The 19,325-nt window shown below is 40.8% G+C and overlaps 1 protein-coding gene across 1 annotated transcript; it reads right to left on the minus strand.

Annotated features, from left to right (window-relative positions):
• Positions 1–225: 225 nt before the first annotated feature.
• Positions 226–18,282, minus strand: LOC136443624 (caspase-7-like). Its single transcript, XM_066440940.1, has 9 exons — positions 18,087–18,282; positions 16,516–16,618; positions 14,984–15,154; positions 9,850–9,971; positions 8,224–8,391; positions 6,346–6,562; positions 5,816–5,977; positions 3,943–4,052; positions 226–1,576 (listed from the first exon to the last, which is right to left on the minus strand). The coding sequence occupies exons 1-9, from the start codon at positions 18,216–18,218 to the stop codon at positions 1,352–1,354; spliced, it is 1,410 nt and encodes a 469-aa protein (XP_066297037.1). The 5' UTR covers positions 18,219–18,282; the 3' UTR covers positions 226–1,351.
• Between the last annotated feature and the right edge of the window lie 1,043 nt (positions 18,283–19,325).

Below are 19,325 nucleotides of genomic sequence, written 5' to 3' on the forward strand. Positions count from 1 at the left end.
CCACTTTTTGTTAGGAGTCTGTTATCCACTGTAGAACGTGTACTAGATGGATTGTAATGATATGTGGGTAGGTGTTGTGAGGAGAAAGGTCAAGGTCGATTTTGGGCCCCCCTGGTATGTGTCACTGGAACAGCAATGGCGTATTTGTAAAAATATTCTAAGGAGAATATTATTACTGAAGAAAAGAACGATAGATTTAGGTGCAAGGAAAGATAGACACACCTGTTGCAAGGTCTTGGTTTAATCTCAGGACAGTGGAACATTTATACAAAGAGCTGATGGATATATATGGGTAGTAAGGTGGTGATGATAATCTAAAGTTTCATTGTTGCAACTGATTCCAAAGCCTGTCACTATTCGGTTGTTATTGCTGTAGCAGCACCTGCTATAAAACATCATATATATAAAAACAAATTTCATGGAGATTTTGGGTCTTCAGACTCTTGTTTATCAAGAGATGTTGAAAATATTTCCGATAAGTAGACAGAGTTTTGTTGATGCTAATTGTGTCGTTTTTTCGTTACGACTTTGTTAGTAGGCCTAGTGCCGCAGCATTTAGTGCATTCAGCCCATTTCCCAAATCTGGCTGTTAACTTAAATTCACCACCGACTTCTGAAGAGAGCAAAAGTACAAAAGTGTGCTATTAGTTAGGGCACACTGGCACAAAATTAGAAGGTACATTCACGAAAACATCTCACAGTGTTTGCACCTTGAAACGCAGAGCATGAAGGGCTCATGAACAGTATGAATACAAAAATTCCTATCCAAGTATGTTCTTTACATGAATGACTGTTCAAAATTCATTCATCAAAACCACTCTTTAGCTACTATATATAGTGATGGAGTGCTGTGAGTTGGAGGGTGTGAAAAGGTGTGCTATGACAGGGCAGCCTCCGTTATAATCCTGAGGACAGCCACAGCAGTTCAGGCGAAGCATTGGTGCATTTGTTGGAACAAATTTCGGCCATCTACACTTTGTTCGCCAATGAACTTTCTTCTTTTGCAAGTATCCAAAACATATGTGGATGGATTCCAAAACCTACACTCAATTATTGTAACATAGTAGTCTGGGTACCCTCCTCTCATAAGTTTTCCACTGGCTCATTCTTTTTGCTTGCTAACCACGGTGGTATTGAAAAGACTGAGCCAGCGGTAAACTACAGAGGATGTCACCAACTGACTACATAGTGCAGCAGATTGTAACACAATGGAACAAAGTTGAACATCCTTCATCAAGAATTCAAGATTAATATTTTGATAAAGACATTGTACAAAATCTATTTACACAGTTCTACATGATTGTACATTGCAATGGTGTTACTGAAATGTTGTTCCTGTCCAGTATTCTGTTTAATTGTTGACATCGTCTGTAGGCTGTGAAATCCTGGTGATGTTTATGCTTGTATGATGTGGAGGTGCTGAGTCCTGCCTGATGCAGGGGCCCTCAGTGGTGTCAGATGAGGACGAGCCGATGCCAGGGTTGAAGTACAGATTCTTAGTCAACATATTGACAGGTGCTGGCATCTGCCGGTATGACATCGAGGCACCTGTTCTTTGGCTGACCTCATGGTTGACCTGAAGAACATGCAAGTTTGTCGTAGTTCACAAGAAGCCATTTATTTAGTGTTAATCTGCATGTAGGCTTTGGCTGACAATAGAGGACCTGAATAGTAATATTGTTGCATACATGTGTCCCATTTTTACCCAGCTTGCTCCTCAATTTGGCAATGGTGTTATACATGGCAAGAAATTGGACATACAAATGTAGAATTACAAGGTACATGTACATTTTAGAATCTTTCAGAAAATCTTACATCAAATAAAATTGTACCCAAGAATTTTCTGTACAAATACTACGTGTTATAAAAATATCTTAGATACAACATCTGGATATAGATGTTGCTTGAATAATATATTATTCAAGCAACATCTATATCCGTTCTTACAACTGTACTTGGATCACATCAATTATGTTCGGCAACTACGTTCCCTGATTCCCTTTTTTTAAGATGTTATAAAAGCATGGCTATCCTTGCAATACAAACCTCCCGAAGCTTATCAAGAAATACAAGAAGAAATTATATGGTGTAATTCTAACATTTTAATCGATGGTAAGCCAGTACTGTGGGAACGCCCGATATCATGTGGAATTATTTATGTTAATGATCTATTTATTGAGGCAAAACTGGACGATTTTTACCATATGATAACATGTTGTCAAAATTTGGTAAAGTTTTTGGCATAATAGAATGCTTTAGCAACTGACTTTTAATGTCTTGGCACCCCAGGCGGTGTATCATTATGATGATGTTATACCACTCGCTTTGTAAGATTTGCTGTAAGATTCCTAAATGTGCCTTGTTTTTTTAAGTCCAATTCTTGGCCACTACTGAATGGTGTCATTTCTCCTGTTTTGATCCAAAATAATTACTTAGTCTTGTTATAGTTTGTTCATCATCATCATCATCATCATATCTATAATTACTCCAAAGAGTTGAAGCATACACAAAGTTTTTAATTGATTGTTGTGTGATGTAGTCGATCCAGGTACTGATGCAGAGGTCATGATAAGGAAATGTGAATACAGAGGAAAAATGCCCTAACATGAAGAATGGCAAAGATTCCCTCTTTTGTCAGATTGCTGCCATTTCAAGTACTAAGTAAAATGACTTCAAGACCCAAATACCATAAATTTTGGCTATTATTAAACATCAACTGTTATTGTCCTAATTCCGCCGGGTATCCCATGACTTTCATTTCAAGAGATCTAATAAATACAGCATCCGAGTATTCCCCGAGGTGTGCACACTTCACATATCCAGGTGTTCAAGACATTCTTGAGAAGGCCTCTATAAGACCTGATTATGATTTTTCTAATGGGGCGATTTTAGTGTACTTGGCAGAATTTTGAGAGTTGACAATGCACATTCTTAAGTACCTTATGAAATGGCAGCCGAGCTGGAGTTGTAATATCAGTGCTGTACAATGTACAATCACCCCATGTAGTTACAGACTGTCTTGTGTTTCCATTTGTTGTGCACATACAAAATATCTACATCAAACGTAATAGACCGATCCTGTCGAACACCATATCAAACATATACATGTAGAACCCCCTGTTCTATTTCGAACACTTCCATCAAAAAACATGAGCGCTAGTAAACTATAGGACAGAAATGGCACGTGTAAAGCAGTATATCTTTGACAGGTTTTCCACGATATTGGCTGCATGCATGCTCAGGACAAAAACGAAATGAAAAAGAAAACAGCTCGGGCACTCATAATCAAGGGGAGGGAGCTTGTACCTGTGACATTCCAACTACTACAAAGTTCGCTAGTACAGAGTTCCGTCTCTTCCGTATTTGTGTGGAAACTGAAAACTTGAAAGTGGAAAGGGTAACAGTAAACGAAGGGCATTACAATATTTATTACCAAAAATCATGTATCCTGGCAATTTTTTTCCAGAGCAATTGTACCGAGCTTCCCCGGACCTCCACCGGCCCGCGCCCGGAGCTTCCCCGGACCTACCCTCCCGCTGGCCCGACAACGTACCCCGCTCCACTTCCCGCTAGCCAAACACTCTCACAGCAACTACATCCACCCCTCCTCAAACAAATCTACTCAGTGGATGTTGCATTCAACAAAGATGTAATTGCCTCTTTCTTTGACCTGCTCTGAAAGGGTTTCAGAGCAAGGAAAGCTCAACAGAAGCCAGTAGGACTCCCCATTTTTGTCAGCCAAGCCGCAGCGGCCATTATTGTCCATCAAGTGCTGCTTTTGATGGAGGTGTTCGAAATAGAACAGGGGGCATGGCTTTGGGATCGGTCTATCACTGTGTTTCTATGTATCAGCAGAACAGGCAGTACACCCATATTAAAGCCATGGTAGCTTACTTAAACATTGTTAGTATTGATAGCTTGATAGGAAGGATATGAACATACGTCCGTCATTAGCTGATTGATGTCCTTTGTGGCTGCATACATCAGGAATACTTCAACTAAGGCACAGACGAACCAGCTGCCTCTTTCTGAATTCCTCCAGGAGACAAACCCTGCAAGTAGGACAGGGAAGGGACATTTCTTCTATTGCCTGTTATACATGTAACCTATTCATGTGCACTTTTACTTTTACTGGGAGTTATGAGATGCATTTTGTTCTGCCTTAAGCCTTATCAAATTTAACTTCAAAATATTTCATTTTCATGATCAGGACTTAAAATGGCCAAGTAATGCCAGTGTTTTCAGTACAATGGTAACAAGTCATATTAACTAACTTAAAGCTGAAACTTGAAAATACATGCAGAATGTTTCCCTGACCCCATTCACATGCAAACACACTCTTTCTTGTGTGTCATGAAAAATGAAAAAAAAAAAATGCTAATGAAGTTAAACAGTAACTCTGGTGAGAATAACTGAAGAGGGAAAAAAAATTATGAAAATGCATGGCATAGAAATGAACTTGATACTCATAAAGCTGGAAACAATTTACCCTATGCCTTAGGACTACATGTATTGTGAAATTTGTGTGAAAATATAACATTGTTTGGATCTTGCACTACCGTATTTTCTTGATTAAAGTACGCACCCCAATTAAAGTCTGCACCCCTGATTTGGGGCTAGTTCAAGACAAATTTGCAGAACTGAAACGTAAAGGCAGAAACCTCAAATAAAGTATGCATCCCTTCTCCATTGATCTTGAACACATTTTGAACAGAATAAATTCAAATTTATGGGGTTCCTTCTCTTTTCTCTAGGTAATTTTGCTAAAATCAAGGACTTCTACATAATGCCATTCATTAGACTCATAAAAGATTCTCTTGTTAACCCCGGCGGCAACATATCTCTGGAAACTTGAGAATTGCCTACGACAAGTTGCAAACTTCTCAAATTGGCAGGTATTGAGCCATGCATTGCTGCACCGCAGCTGGGTTCCTGGCTTGATTGAGCAAGGGTTTGAGGTCCTCTTCCAATTTGTCCTGGCAATAACCTTAGATAAAGTACGCACCCTGACTTTGGCAATGATTTGTGATGCCTTTTGAATTTTGAAATGTTTAAAAAGTGTGTACTTTATTCGAGTAAATACGGTATCACTAATAATGGAGATCTTTCAAATAAACGAAAAAACAAATCTTGCTAAATTACAGATTAACGGGAGGACAAATGTTCTATGTGTATGTGTATGCGCACACCTTTTAGCATTGTACATTTAACCCTCTGTCCTTGATCCATCAAAACTAAGCTTTAATCTCATGGTAGTCATATAACTGTGATTTAAGCTGCATGGACGTGTTTATTCAAAGATAGTGAACATTGGCCTCCTCCCATTATGTCTGTGCTGATTCTTTAGCACAGAAGCCCAAACATGCATTCCAATGAACTATTCCATTTTCCTATGTTAAGCAGTGACTTACTAGTATCATAATGTATTTCTTTTCATCATCATCATCAACATCATCATCATCATCATCATCAACTATTTTCTATATCTGCAGTCCTTCAAATTTAAATATGCTTGAGTCTTCCTTTATTTCCACTGGGTCTTGCATCTTGCTATATACCAGACTAATTAATAATAAGGGGGTGGTAGAAATCGGATAGGGATGAAAATAACATTTACCAACTTCATCAAAATCAACTTATTCATCAGAAAAAAAGGGGTGACACCGTCTTTGACACCATTGTCTTTTTTTGGGCAAAACCTTCCCAATTTGGGGGAAATACAGTACAGCTTTTTCAGACTTTGGTAAGTTTTGGTATACAATACATTTATGGACAGTATCATATTTCTGACCTGACCAAATTTGTTTCTACTTACCAGGAAGTGTTGCATATGCCAGAAAGGTGTCAGCAATATTTGGTACAGCCGGAGCAAAGACTTGTTGTGGCGCAGCTACTGTGGCATCGGGAGTGGACTGGTGTGTGTCCGTGGAGCCAGGAATACCACTGTCAGGAGAAGACACACCCGTGTCTTTGTCATCTAAACAATATCAGAACAAATTTGATGGTTATTGAAACCATTTCAAAATGGATGAACGAAACAAGCTTTAAACTTCTATTTTTTCTTGACCAAGGGTGTTTTTTCTTGACCAAGGGTGACATTTCTGGACCTCACTTTACAATCAAGTTAGAGCAACATGAAAAACTTCTCAATTCAGCAGCTATCTGTGACGTTATTTAGTAATAGTTAATCCTTCTTACACCTTTCAGTGTACACCGTACCCATTTCCATTTCTGTAGTCCTAATGTTCTGTTGTGAAAGCCTATTAGCCTACGTGTCCCAGTCAGTGCGAATATCAAATAGATGTTCACACAGTCCCATCTAAACTTGAAAAAGAACAGGTTTACCTCCCCGACAGGCTTGCACAAAGAAGAGTTTGGGCTTCCCAATAAGTGCAGGGCAGTTCTCTCCATCAAACTTCTGAAGGATTTCTGTGAAGCGGATGACACCGCTGTCTGTGCCAAAGATGCCGCCTTGTCCGCCATGACTCAGCAGGACCACCACACAGCAGTCATAGTTCTGGTGATTCTTCTGGGCAAAATCCCTCAATTTCTCATGAATGTCCTTCAAAAAGTAAATTTTGCATCAGTTTCAAACTACAATGTATCATTCACACAGGCCAGTTGGGACTAAGACTAGAAACTACTGTACAACACACACACAACACACACAGCAGCACCCCCCAGGAATGCAGAGTAGGTATCTTTTCAGGGTGACAGAATTATGCACCCTGGTGGAGTTATGTTAGTAGATATTACCCATCATGTCAAAGACAATATAAAACGATTTTCGTACTTATTCTTATTACAGTCAAATCTGTCCTAAGCAACCAGTCTGACTTAGCAAAGGTTGCTGAGGACAGGTGGTTGCGCCCTACAAGTTGGTCCGATGATTGATGCATGTATATAATTTGGTAAAATAAAGAAAAGATGGAAAACAGGACAAGATAAGCATGCTTTTTTGATTGTTTTCATTTTTTTGGGTAACTTTTCAACGTTACCAAGACCTAATAAACTCAAACAAAAGAAGACCTGGTTAACTGTGAAGGCACCCATCGGCAGAATGAAAAGATCCTAAAAAGACTGAGTTTGTTTGTGACAGAAAAACACTAGTTGTAGAGTATGTTTAGTGTTATTTTTCATGCTTCAAATGCTATGCTTTATCCAACAATCACCTCGTACTTTCATAGTTCGGTATTACGGCAATTTACCTTTAAATTTGTGATGGAACATTCATTACGCAGAAGTACGAAAAACCAACTGCGTAACTCTCCAGCGCAAAGCGCTAGAAATATGATAAATAGACGTGAATCTTTGAAGCTTTAATTGTAGTTATAAGTATATTACAAGACTGAAGCTCATGTTTCATGTCACACAAACCTTTACGAATTCAAAGGACTTGCATTTGTTTAGAGATTCCTTAGAACATATGTCGGGATAAGGACCGGTCCAAAGCAGACAATACTTGTTCTGTACGATGATGACTAAATCTTCGGTAACATGAAGGGAAAATGACAGTCATTTTTAGTCTGTCAACTTCTGCCGACAGCCACATGCTCACATGGCCCCTCCACTGTTTTGATGCCAGGGGACATACTCTGGCCTGCCCTCTGGTGACATGTTTTTTTTTGCCGACATCCGATTACAACAGTTACGTGGTTCCTTTGTTTAGCCAAACTGCTAGTATCACTGTTCGCAACACAAGAACCGTTTCCTTCTCCTTCATCGTTGCTGTTTATCTGCTTGCATACCCTTAGAAATTTACAAAAGTAAACACATATATCTAGATCAGTTTATTTCTACTTTACTTCTAGATCTGTTCAATACGCTATGTGCTATACGTTATATGCTGTAGTTTGGATGCATTCCGCTAGAGAGTACAGCTGCATATGTGTCTGACCATTTGTGGGGATATGAATGGGGGGATCTGAGTAGCCTGACGTAGTAGACAGGCCAGCTACAGTAGACAGGCCAGGTAGACAGGCCAGTTAAACAGCCCAGCCTTTTCCACAAACCCTCCAAATTTCATTGATTTTATCAAAACCTGATCACTTTTTGGCAACTAGGGATGGAAGGCCATGAGTTTGATCCCATGAAAAAACGTCTTATGTTATCCCTGTTAATCACAAAAATCGGTTATCTATTATTTTTGTCATAGACCTTTTTGTTTAATTTCATATCTCAATGCTAAAATAGCTCAAAGAGGAAACACATCTCCATACTTACAGCAGTATTTAGGTTTTGGTATATCTCTGTGATGAAAGATAACTCCTGAAAGAGATTTTTCAGATTTTGGGCATCCTTGTTTGTGCCATCTCTGAGAGGCAGGCCTGTGAAGTACTTGTTGTTGAGGATGAATGCATGACCCCTGGGGTTCCTCGTCATGGAGTATTCCTAGTAAAAGATAAATCAGTTATCGCCATTGGTTATTGCTTCTGATAAACTAATTATAAGTAAAGGCACACTCAAACCAGTCTGAAGCATTCACTCAAGGGGCGTTATAGACAGGTGTTCTCGATAGACAGGTAACAGGTTGCCATCAGACTAGAAGTGAGAGAGCGTCCCCATCAAGAGTCGGAGTGGCATGCCTAATGTGCCAGGCATGCCTAATGCAAGGCAGTTGACAGTATTCTCAGTCGTGTGGTGCCTATAGTAACTAGTTTAGTGTATAAGTGGCCGTTGGTTGACAGAGAAATTGAGAAATAACCGTTGTTGTGAATATTAAAATCATGGGTAAACAGTGACACTGTTGTGTACTGTTGGATTAATGTTTCATTTGGAACAGATTACGCAAGGCACCGTCATATCAGGTACCGGTACTACTACATGTAAATGCAGAAATGTTTGCAGCGGTTTTGTGTTCGTGGTTTTCCCGTTAACCTTTTCGCCCCGAACTTAAACCCACCACAAATAGTGTTGCCCTCCTACCCCCTTGTCTACTACTGTCTCAAACACGAACTTAAAACCACCGTGAACACTCAATTTTCTGCGCAAAATTAAATCAACGCAAACTTAAATGCATTTATAGTATGTTGAAGACGCAATTTTCTGAGATATGTCAATGATTGGAAGAGTAATATAGTAATGGCGACAAAACACAATGGCGACAAAAACAATGTACTCGATACACTCAATGATTACCAAAAAGTCCTCTTGTTGATTTATTATACAATGGTGCGAAGGCTGGTGTCAGATTTATGGTTCCTAGCGTTGAAAAGCACCACCTATCAGTGCCCTAAGCAGGATACAGTGAAAATGAAAACAACAACCACCGTCGCCATGGCAATGTTTTTTTCATTGCCAATCTTGTTATTTTTTAAAATAAATTTTGATTACCATGACTTGTTGAATGTGTAATATCGATGACGCCAATTTCTTAATATTCCTTCATGTGTTATCATCACGTAACAGGCAATGCCTGCACATGCCTGTTACGTGATGATAACACATGATACCATAAATCAAAACACATACAGCGACAATTAGACATCTTAAATGCAAAGCTGTTCTATAATTTAGGGTTAATGACCCGCCCCGAGGTGTATATGGTGTCATAACGCCTGGTCATGTGCTATAACCACTGAATAAAACCACTGAGTGAGCGGGGTGGTCCCCTGAACCTTAGGTCTGTGACTATACATTTCCAGGCATTGTCTTTGTTGCATGTATAGATTTCATAACATAGATTTGAGATGTCTTCCCATGTGGATAAACTCCCAGTGTTTGATGAAACAAACTGTTGTTGTACGTTCATGGTTCTACCCTGACCTGTTGAAGTATTACATATAAGGGTTCAGAAGTAACCTGACACTGAGGTGTTACAGGACTGTGTAAGAATGAGAGTGGACTAACCCTTGGGTTGAAGCCAGGCGATGTTGTACATCTCTTCAGTAGTCTCTTCACATCGTAGATGCCAAGTTCATCTGCTGTGGGCCATGCCATGTTCTCATGGCAGCCTGATGGCTCAACATGACCTTTGACACGGTCACAAATTGGAAGTAAAAAAGGGGTGGACAGACCGGTACCCGTATAGGTACATGTACACCCGGTATTGCCCCATTTGCGGCCCCAACAAGCACATGCACTGGGAAGTCGTGCCTCCTAGTGTAATACTCTGAAATTCCACATTTCAATGGGTGAATACATATGCTATGAGTGCAAACACTTGCACATTATCAATAAAGAATCACATGTCATTATTTTTTCGTCATTCATTCACAATGGGGCATGTGATGTCTTTAATCTGTGAAACTGCTCTGTGGTGGAGGCTTATAATGGTTGTACAGAGACATCAACGGCCAAAGACTGTGGTCTTGGCGGTCACAACACAAACTGTAATGTATTACGTACAGTGTTGGTAAGTTTTTTAAAAAAATTATGAGTTCTTAAGATACGAGTTGAGATTGCAGCAAGGGCGGGATGGTGGTAACATTGCAGGGGAGGCGAGCCGGCCGCACGAGGCGGCGGATTTCGCGTTGTGGGAGCGTGGCACGAGCGGAGGTCAGAGGTCGCTTCCTCCAGCGTAATTCCCTACGATTGGTCCAGACCAATCCTACTATAGTTTAGAGTTTTGTAGGTTATCCTAGAGGTTCATGAAATGGCTGAAATTGCGCTCTCAGTGGCGGCGGCACAGGGGGGGCAAGGGGAGCGGCTCCCCCCCCCCCCCGAAAAATATGTTGGGGGGGTCGCCCCCCCAAAATCAAGCTGAAACCCTTGTGCATCTTTTGACTAACAGAGATTTTCTTAACTTAGCTTACTCTACCAGCACAATTTGCCTCTCAAAATGCAGGAAATAGCGTTTCAGCGGGTCAAGATTTCAAAATTTTCTCCAACGTACGTTAGCATACTCCCGAACCGCCCTAGGATTGTTGCGCCACCAGCGTATATGTCGGAACGGCGTCGCCCCCCAAAGCTCATGCTGAAACCCTTCTGTACAATGTATTTGTTCAATCTATCAGCAAAATTTGCCTCTTAAAAGTCAGGAAAAAGCATTTCAGGGCGTCAAGATTTTAAAATTTTCCCGGAGGAGAACGTTGTCACCGGCCAAAAATATGTCGGGAGGGCTCGAGGGCTTCGCACCCCAAAACTCAAGCTGAAACCCGTCTGTGCTTTTTTACATAATATAGAGATGTCATTAACCTTTTTAGCTAAAGCTTACTTTGTCAGCAAAATTTGCTCCTCAAAATTCAGGAAACAGCGTTTCAATGGGTCAAACATTTTTATGCTTTCAATGTCGCGCTCCGGCGGAAAAATCATATGTCAGGAGGGCGTCGTCCCCCAAAACTCAAGCTGAAACCCTTCTGTATTTTTTTTCACATATAGAGATGTCATTAAACTTACTATAGATTACTTTACCATCAAAATGTGCCCCTCAGAATGCAGGAAATAGCATTTCAGAGGGTCTAGATTTCAAAATTTCCAGGGGGAGCATACCCCCGGACCCCCCTAGTATTGTCGCGCGCGTCTTTTTTAAATTTTAACCCAAATTATCTCGCCCCCCCATTCAAAAATTCATGCCGCCGACTCTGCATGAGCCGCCGCCGGCGGTGAACTTGCCTGGAGACCTCAAGACTCGGTACCCCGCAGCTCATTCATCAAGGACAATTCTGATTGGTAGAAATTTGTCAACTTTCTACCGAATACATGTTGCTCATGTAGTAGCACACCCAGCTGTTTCGTCTGGCCACGTCTTATGATAATTAGCCTGATTGAATCGCGCTTATAACAGCCACCCGACACCAGTCCATAAAAGCCAGTTTACGTTAAACAGACTAGGCCATAATGTGATCCATTGTTTATTATTCCCCTTCAAGTCCTATTCTCTACCAGACTAACTACGTGGACTGACTCTACTGGCCAATTATTCCTTTTTTTCCCAAATTATACGATCCATACCCCCACAGGAAGGCCTGGTGGAGGCTATGCGCATCCAAGCTCAAGTTGTAGCTAGCCTCCTTCACAGTCCTTATATGATGGCTGACATTTATTTCTTAGCCCCAAGCAGGCCTTCAGATGGGAGTATATAACATATGGATGGTAGAGTTTTGCAATTAAAGGAATAATTAGAGGAGAGACAGAATGAAACCCTATATGGTTGACAAACTCCCCTTGCAAATATTTTCCCTATAGCCGGCGTAGTTAGTGGTAGGGGGTGGGGTGGTCAGTTACTGCTGATTCGTGATTTTAAACATATGGGTATACGTATACCCAGGAGATAATTTGTGCACGGAAACGACATCTTCAGCATTAAGTCTCTGGGCCTCTCGAGGAGAAAAGGAGACATCTCCCCTATAAACTCTTTTACGGACGATGTTTAGTCTGTTCTGGCTTTTAAACTGCTAACTCAAGCTGTGTTCGGAAGTATCAGTTTTCAAGGCTATCACGGCAATTTGCGTCAAAACTTACCCTTCAACATTTGACACTTGAGAACTAACAGCTTGGCCATGCCCTCTCCTTTATATCCAGAGTGAGTGCTGCATCTAGAACAATATTGCTTCCCAATATTTTTCTTTGTTTGTATTGCATACTGACAGTAAACCGCCTCATGGCGTAACACACCATGGCCAGGTTTGTACTGAACAGCACAAGTTGCATATAAGGACAAATATATTTGATCCACTCACACTGGGAAGGACCAGGCCTACTCATTTCGATAAGCACGGTGGATTCTTTTATGTGATTGTGGTGTGGCTCTCCTCAAACACATGAACTCCATTCAACGTCCTATCCGAGGGATGTCCCTAACCAAAGCTAGGTACTCATTTTCACCTGAGTGAAGTTGGGAAAGTTGTGTCAAGTGCCTTTCCCAGGGGCACAACATCAACGAGACAAATCAGGGGACCGCCACGCCAATATATCTTAACCCTTTAGCTGCCAGGTTTTCTCACCAGTACAGCTTGTCAGTGCCAGCGTTTTTAGACCCTCTAAAATCAAGGGGTACTGTTTTTATTATCTCCATGAAAAATGGAGATATAGTTTTGGGTGTGTCTGTCTGTGTGTGTGTGTGTCTGTGTGTCTGTGTGTATGTGTGTTTGTGTTTCCGCACTACTGTCGACAGCATAACTCCAGAACCTATGGATGGATTACAATGATATTTGGTATGTGGGTAGGTGTTGTGAAGCTGAAATTCAAGGTAGATTTTGGGCCCCCTGGTATATGACCTTGGTACTGCAGCAGAACTTCAGTTTTTGTATCTTTTGACCTGGACGTGCTGTGGTCTTGATTTTTGGGTGGCAGATAGCTTGTGATGTAATAAAGAAGTGGTGTAGGTTTGAGCCCCCTAGCAGCTTGCTCTGGAACTGCAGTGGCGTTATTGTGAAAATCTTCTAGGGAGAATAACTGAACAAAGGGATGACGGGTTTCCATGATACTTAGTATGCAGGTAGCTTAGACCGAGATGTACACAGTGATGTGCAAATTATGCTAATTGATGAGATATGAGGTCGCGGAACTCTTGTTTCACTAGTTTATGGTTCCTTTCCTCCAAAATAACCCTGATATGTTATACATCAATAGAAAGCTAAGAGTCTACTCTTTCTGTTGGTGTCATGCAACATTGGCCTCGTGACAGTAGTAATGATTTACAAGGGCAATAATGCAATAAAACATACAATCAGACATACTTGATGAATGAGCTGTAAGGTAGTGGGTCTCCACTGCACATTCGCTGTGGGGCTAGCGTAACTACATGTATGTTTATACTCTGAGGATTGTTTAGCTCACCGTTGATGTACATCTAACATTAGAGATATGCTACAATTATAAAAGCGTTGACTGAATGAAGGACCCATATTTATGTTATTCTTTATTGATAATGTGCAAGCGTTAAATGTTCTTATCGACATGTGGATTTCCAGAGTATTACACCAGGAGGCACGACTTCCAGGTGCATGTTGGGTAATGTTGGGGCCGCAAATGGGCAACACCAGGTGTACCTATACGGGTATCTTACCGGGTACCAGTCTTTCCCCTTACCCATAAATTTTTGCTAAAATGTTAAATGCCATTCCCCTATAAAGTTGCAGTGTTCACATATTTCACAATACTGTAAATGCCACTAGGGCCACAGCAAGTACATTTTATGGATGACATCAGCGCGCGCATTGATTTTTGCCTTAGATTTTTAAACAAAAAACAAGATTTTTTTCACCCTTCAGCAATGGTCAATATACAGAAAATGGGGCAAAATGTTGCGAGCGTCTGTCAGTTCAATCGTAAAAACGTTCTAGATGCCGTAACATTTGAACACATCAGAATGTTGAAAAATCGGTACAAATGTGGTACAAACGCCGCACGCTATGTTGAAATGCTATATGAAAACTCAAAAGGGGAAATTTCCGACAAAATGATAAGCGGGAGGCGAGCCCAGCCGTTCAGACGGCGGATGTCGCAGGAGGTGGCACGATTGGAGGTCAAGGGTCGCTTCCTCCATAGAAATTCCCTACGATCGGTCCAACTGACCAATCCTACTAGGTATTTACCTCCAAGGACTGTGGAAGATATATGACTGTGATGAGAACACTCGTAAGGGCAGTTTCAACATACATGGCATTGAATTCCATATTAAGCATTCCATGGTTCACACTTACAAATCTCGCTGCCTCGACTCCTCTCCCATGTCTATCATCGTTGCAGAACAAACGTGTGCAAACGTAACATCCCCCTAGCCAAAGTCGATGGCATTCCAATTCACAATTATGCTCCCAGTTTTCTTGTGAACTTTGATGCTGATATATTTTGTGGTAGTACATATTACAAGTTTTACGACAAGCCGGCACAATACAATTAATGCTGGCCTTTTGCGGCACCGTAAGTTAGCAAGTTCCGGAGTTCCGTGGAGCATTGGAGGTGATTTTTTTTAGGAGAGGCAAAAATGAATGTCATCCATAAAATTAAGATGGTGTGGCCTAATCCTTGACAGAAAGGACTATTGTGGATTTACGTGTAGGACTCCTATTCATGAAAATGACCTTTACTGAAACTTTACCTGTTCTGGATGTAAGAACAGCTGCAGCTCCCCTCTGTGCAGAGACAGTGGCAGTATACCCCCATGGTTGTGTCACTTGTCTCCTCTCGTTCTCCGCTCTCTTTCTTGTTTCTATCTCTGCTCGTTCTTCCTGACTTCTGCCGAGGAGACGGTCTACGATGTCGTACTGACCTACAGGTCAAACAATATCAACAACCTTTCCTAGGCATCTCATGGGAATGGTAGATAGATTTGTAGCCCCCAAGTTGCACCATGACTTCTTGCGTACCAACTACAGTACCATGCAGATTTAGATGGTTTCAATCCTCATACGTTAAACTAGATAGTCAGAGGTTTTAAGAGTGAAGATGGAAAAACTCTATAATAGTCACTCTATAGACTCTCTATACTTTTTCTTCAAAATATATACTAGTATAAGCTTGCATCGTTGATGAAGGTTAGACATCCAGGTAATAAGAAACGCCAAAAATAATTACTCAAGCAACTGGATAAGATTTTGAAACAGTCAGACGTTTCAGATAGTATCCACTGTCTTTCGTCAGTGACTAACGATAGGACTGAGAACACCAGGTTTTATACCAAAACTCTGAATAGATATGTTAATGAGGTAAAGACAATTTAGGATGTCTTGAAGTAGTCTTTAAAAAGACTACTTCAAGAAAGACAGTGGATACTGTCTGAAACGTCTGACTGTTTCAAAATCTTATCCAGTTGCTTGAGTAATTATTTTTGGCGTAAAAGCTTGCATGTTTTTTGTCATGGATGTTGAATGATATTCAGGTTTTGAATGACCCAACAGGCTGTCATGTGACATGGAGGATCAGTCATGTGACAAAAGGTTCACGATCTGACATCAGTCAGCTAGGAAAGGAAAGTGATCTCGATCAAGTTTAGCTCACCTCAAGAGCTATTCTGCCTCTGGTCATGACAGAGAAGACAAACACTATGTACGGTATCTTCAGGTTCATTGTACTGGGGAAATTCCCCAGCTCTTTTCAACTGTGAGTGAAGCACAATTAACAGTGGCTTTATTAATGTCCCGTCCTACGGACTGCAACCCTTTCCAGTAGCATGCATGTCGGGTGAGCGACACAGCTGGGATCAAACCTGCGGCTTCTAGTTCCAGAGGCAAGATCGCTCACCACTGGACTACGCACGCTACCTCAAGTACATTATTGTTGTGTGGGAATTAGGTTTAATCAGATAGTTAAGGCTATCAATATGATAATACCTTCAGCTTGTCACTTCAACTGATCCTTCATTGTAAGAGTATAGATCATAGAAAATGATACTTCAGGAGAATTCCCATCAGCTGGAAAAGTACATAATATACTGTGATGCATATGGGTGATATTGTATTGTACAATCCAGCTGATATAATCTGATGCACCATGCTGCACCAAATAAATGTCTACGTGAAGGTGCTAGTGTCATAGTATTATTGAGTGGCAGGGTTGCAGTAATACTGTACATGAAATGTCATTGTAGTATCATCCAGTAAGAAAAACAAGGTACATGCCCAGACCACTAACCTGAGTCATCGAGTGCCTCACAGAAGACTCTGAAGGCGTCTCGTCCCCTCCTGGTTAGACTGGTCAGCAGTTTGGTGCACTGGTCAAACCTCGTCTTCTCTGCCTGTGTACGAAACAACAACTGTTGAATTCCTCATCATTCATAAACATCAAACCCAGTATCAAACAAACACGATCCCAGAAGCTGCTCCTTATAATTAGGGTCTGTTAGTAGGGGGAGGGCCAGTCGTCGGAAAAAAATGTTGCCCTTGGACTCAGTTGAAGGAGGGCCTAGGAAAAAAATTGGCAAGGGGGGAGGGCGTAGGAAAAAATCTGATCTCCCTCAGATATCTAAATGTCTAGAAATAGGCTCCGAACCACCAAGAAAAGCCCAAGTTTCCCCAAGGTAGGATTTTTGTTGACGACCGCCAACAAACATCTTTATATTGGGGAATATCAATTGACCTCCGGTCCCTGGGAATCAACAAATTCTTGAAGCTATGACAAGCCCGGACTCAAATTGATTGTTGTTGTATCACATATCACATAAATCGGGTACAATTACTTTTGCAATGTCACTAAACACGTAAAGACTTTGGTGGTATCATTTAAGGGATTAAGAAACAAGGGATGGATTAGCCTCTAAGCATATAGTATGATATACTGTAAATGCAGGATTTAATTTTGCGGTAGGGAGAAAATGGAGTGTTTGTGGTGGTTTTGAGTTCACGTTTGAAATAAAAGTAGCGCTACAGTGGAATGGCTTTTTGCGGTGGTGTTTAGTTCGCGGTGGGCTACAGCCCTTTCTATCCATAGTAAGTTTAGATAACACTATCCCATCGCATATCGACCATCATGGAGCAAAATGTGATGTCGTTGTGTGGTGGGAACTCATTGAAAATCTGAGCACTTGGAGGCCAGCCATCATTTCAAATCTTCCGAACATGCACGATTCTGACCGATAAGTCCTGAACGCTTCCGAAGAAATGATCACTTGGTCATGGCTCAATGTGCTTGGGCATTATGACGTCACGCGGCCGGAAGTTACCGAAAATTGTTGACAGAAAACGCGGTTACGGCTGGATTCTGGGCTGATTTTTGGGGGGACCCAATAAATAAAATACTCCTTTTGTGGCTTGCTTCTGTGCTATTTTTAAACGCCCAAAGTATGAAATAATGATGCAGATGTGCTAATATGGGGAAGTAAATGTAAATTTCAACCTCACCAAACAGAATTGTATTCCCCAGGATATTTCAAGTTTTACCCCCTGAAATCGCTTAGGGCACCTTTAAGGCCGTTTTGTCGTGACATTTTTGTGCTAAGACAAATTTAAGAATCTTTGGCAGTCTCTTCAACCCAAGAAAGGTTTACAACAGCTGGTTTCTAAAAGGTAATTAGAGGCGAGATAGTTCTATCTAAGAGTGAGGAAATAGGACTCAGGTGTAAAGTGCGTTTTCCAAGGTCACAATTTGGGGCCTGCTCTAAGACCTTGAGTCAACAAATCATATGCATTTTTTCAGTAGAACCCCAATCTGTACTTGCAGTACCAAGACGACCAAATGTTTAACAGTATTTTTGTTAATCTACCCACCCGTATGTCCTCCAGCATGACGTCATTATAGATGCCATGTTCCACCAGGTAGTCATACACCAGTTTTGGTTCCAGTTCCCGCACCAGGAAAGTCCTGTTTTTCCTGAGAATCTCCCTGTGTGCCTCCTGCATTGCTGTTGTTTACCTTTACAAACACTCACGAGAGTAAGAAGCTGCAGGCTGTGTTCAGGACGTTCTGAGGCGCTCACGACAGATCAGGGGAATCCCCGCCGCTGGAAGGTCCATCAAACCCGGAAGTGAACCTGGCACCGCAGACAAGCGCATATCCAAGCTGCAATGGTCTCTTACACACAAAAACTGGTGTTGATATGTTATTATGATAGTCATAAAATTGCTCTAAAGTTAGGAATATCTTGATTATGCCCTGCGTATATTGAGGAATATTTGACTCTTTTCGAATGGATTTTTTCACTATCTTAAAAATGCTATCTAAGAGAGTCTTCTAGCGATTGGTATGAAAACTGCATAATAGTGCTATTTCATTTTATTCTATTCAAATTGCAACGGTAATAGTGCTATCATAGAAGAAGAAGAAGAAGAAGAAGAAGAAGAAGAAGAAGAAGAAGAAGAAGAAGAAGAAGAAGAAGAAGAAGAAGAAGAAGAAGAAGAAGAAGAAGAAGAAGAAGAAGAAGAAGAAGAAGAAGAAGAAGAAGAAGAAGAAGAAGAAGAAGAAGAAGAAGAAGAAGAAGAAGAAGAAGAAGAAGAAGAAGAAGAAGAAGAAGAAGAAATTGGCATTGAAACTTAGTAGACATTTAGGGGACACCTTATTGAACATATTTCTGGCTGATGATTTAGCACCTCTTTAATAATACGCTTCAGAACCGTATTTTTAGCTAAACAAAATTGTAATCAGTAATCATATTAAACAGACATGGTGATGAACCGTCGCTGGTTGGCAAGAACGCTCAGCATTTTCTAGTGATTCCTTGTCCCCACGGCTATATATATATATATATATATATATATATATATATATATATATATATATATATATATATATATATATATATATATATATATATATATATATACACATTATTCTACACCAAAATATAGCATTCAACGATATTTACTCATCAAAATATTCTGTATTTCGGTAGATTCACCCTTCTTTATGAGCATTCCGGTGTTTTCCGGTGTATTCCGGTACAAAAAAAAGGCGGACAGAATTACATAATCCAAAATCTAATTGTACGGTGATTCTTTATGCGCCAAAGT

This window comes from Branchiostoma lanceolatum, chromosome 10 (genome assembly GCF_035083965.1).
Source record: "Branchiostoma lanceolatum isolate klBraLanc5 chromosome 10, klBraLanc5.hap2, whole genome shotgun sequence".
NCBI lineage: Eukaryota > Metazoa > Chordata > Leptocardii > Amphioxiformes > Branchiostomatidae > Branchiostoma > Branchiostoma lanceolatum.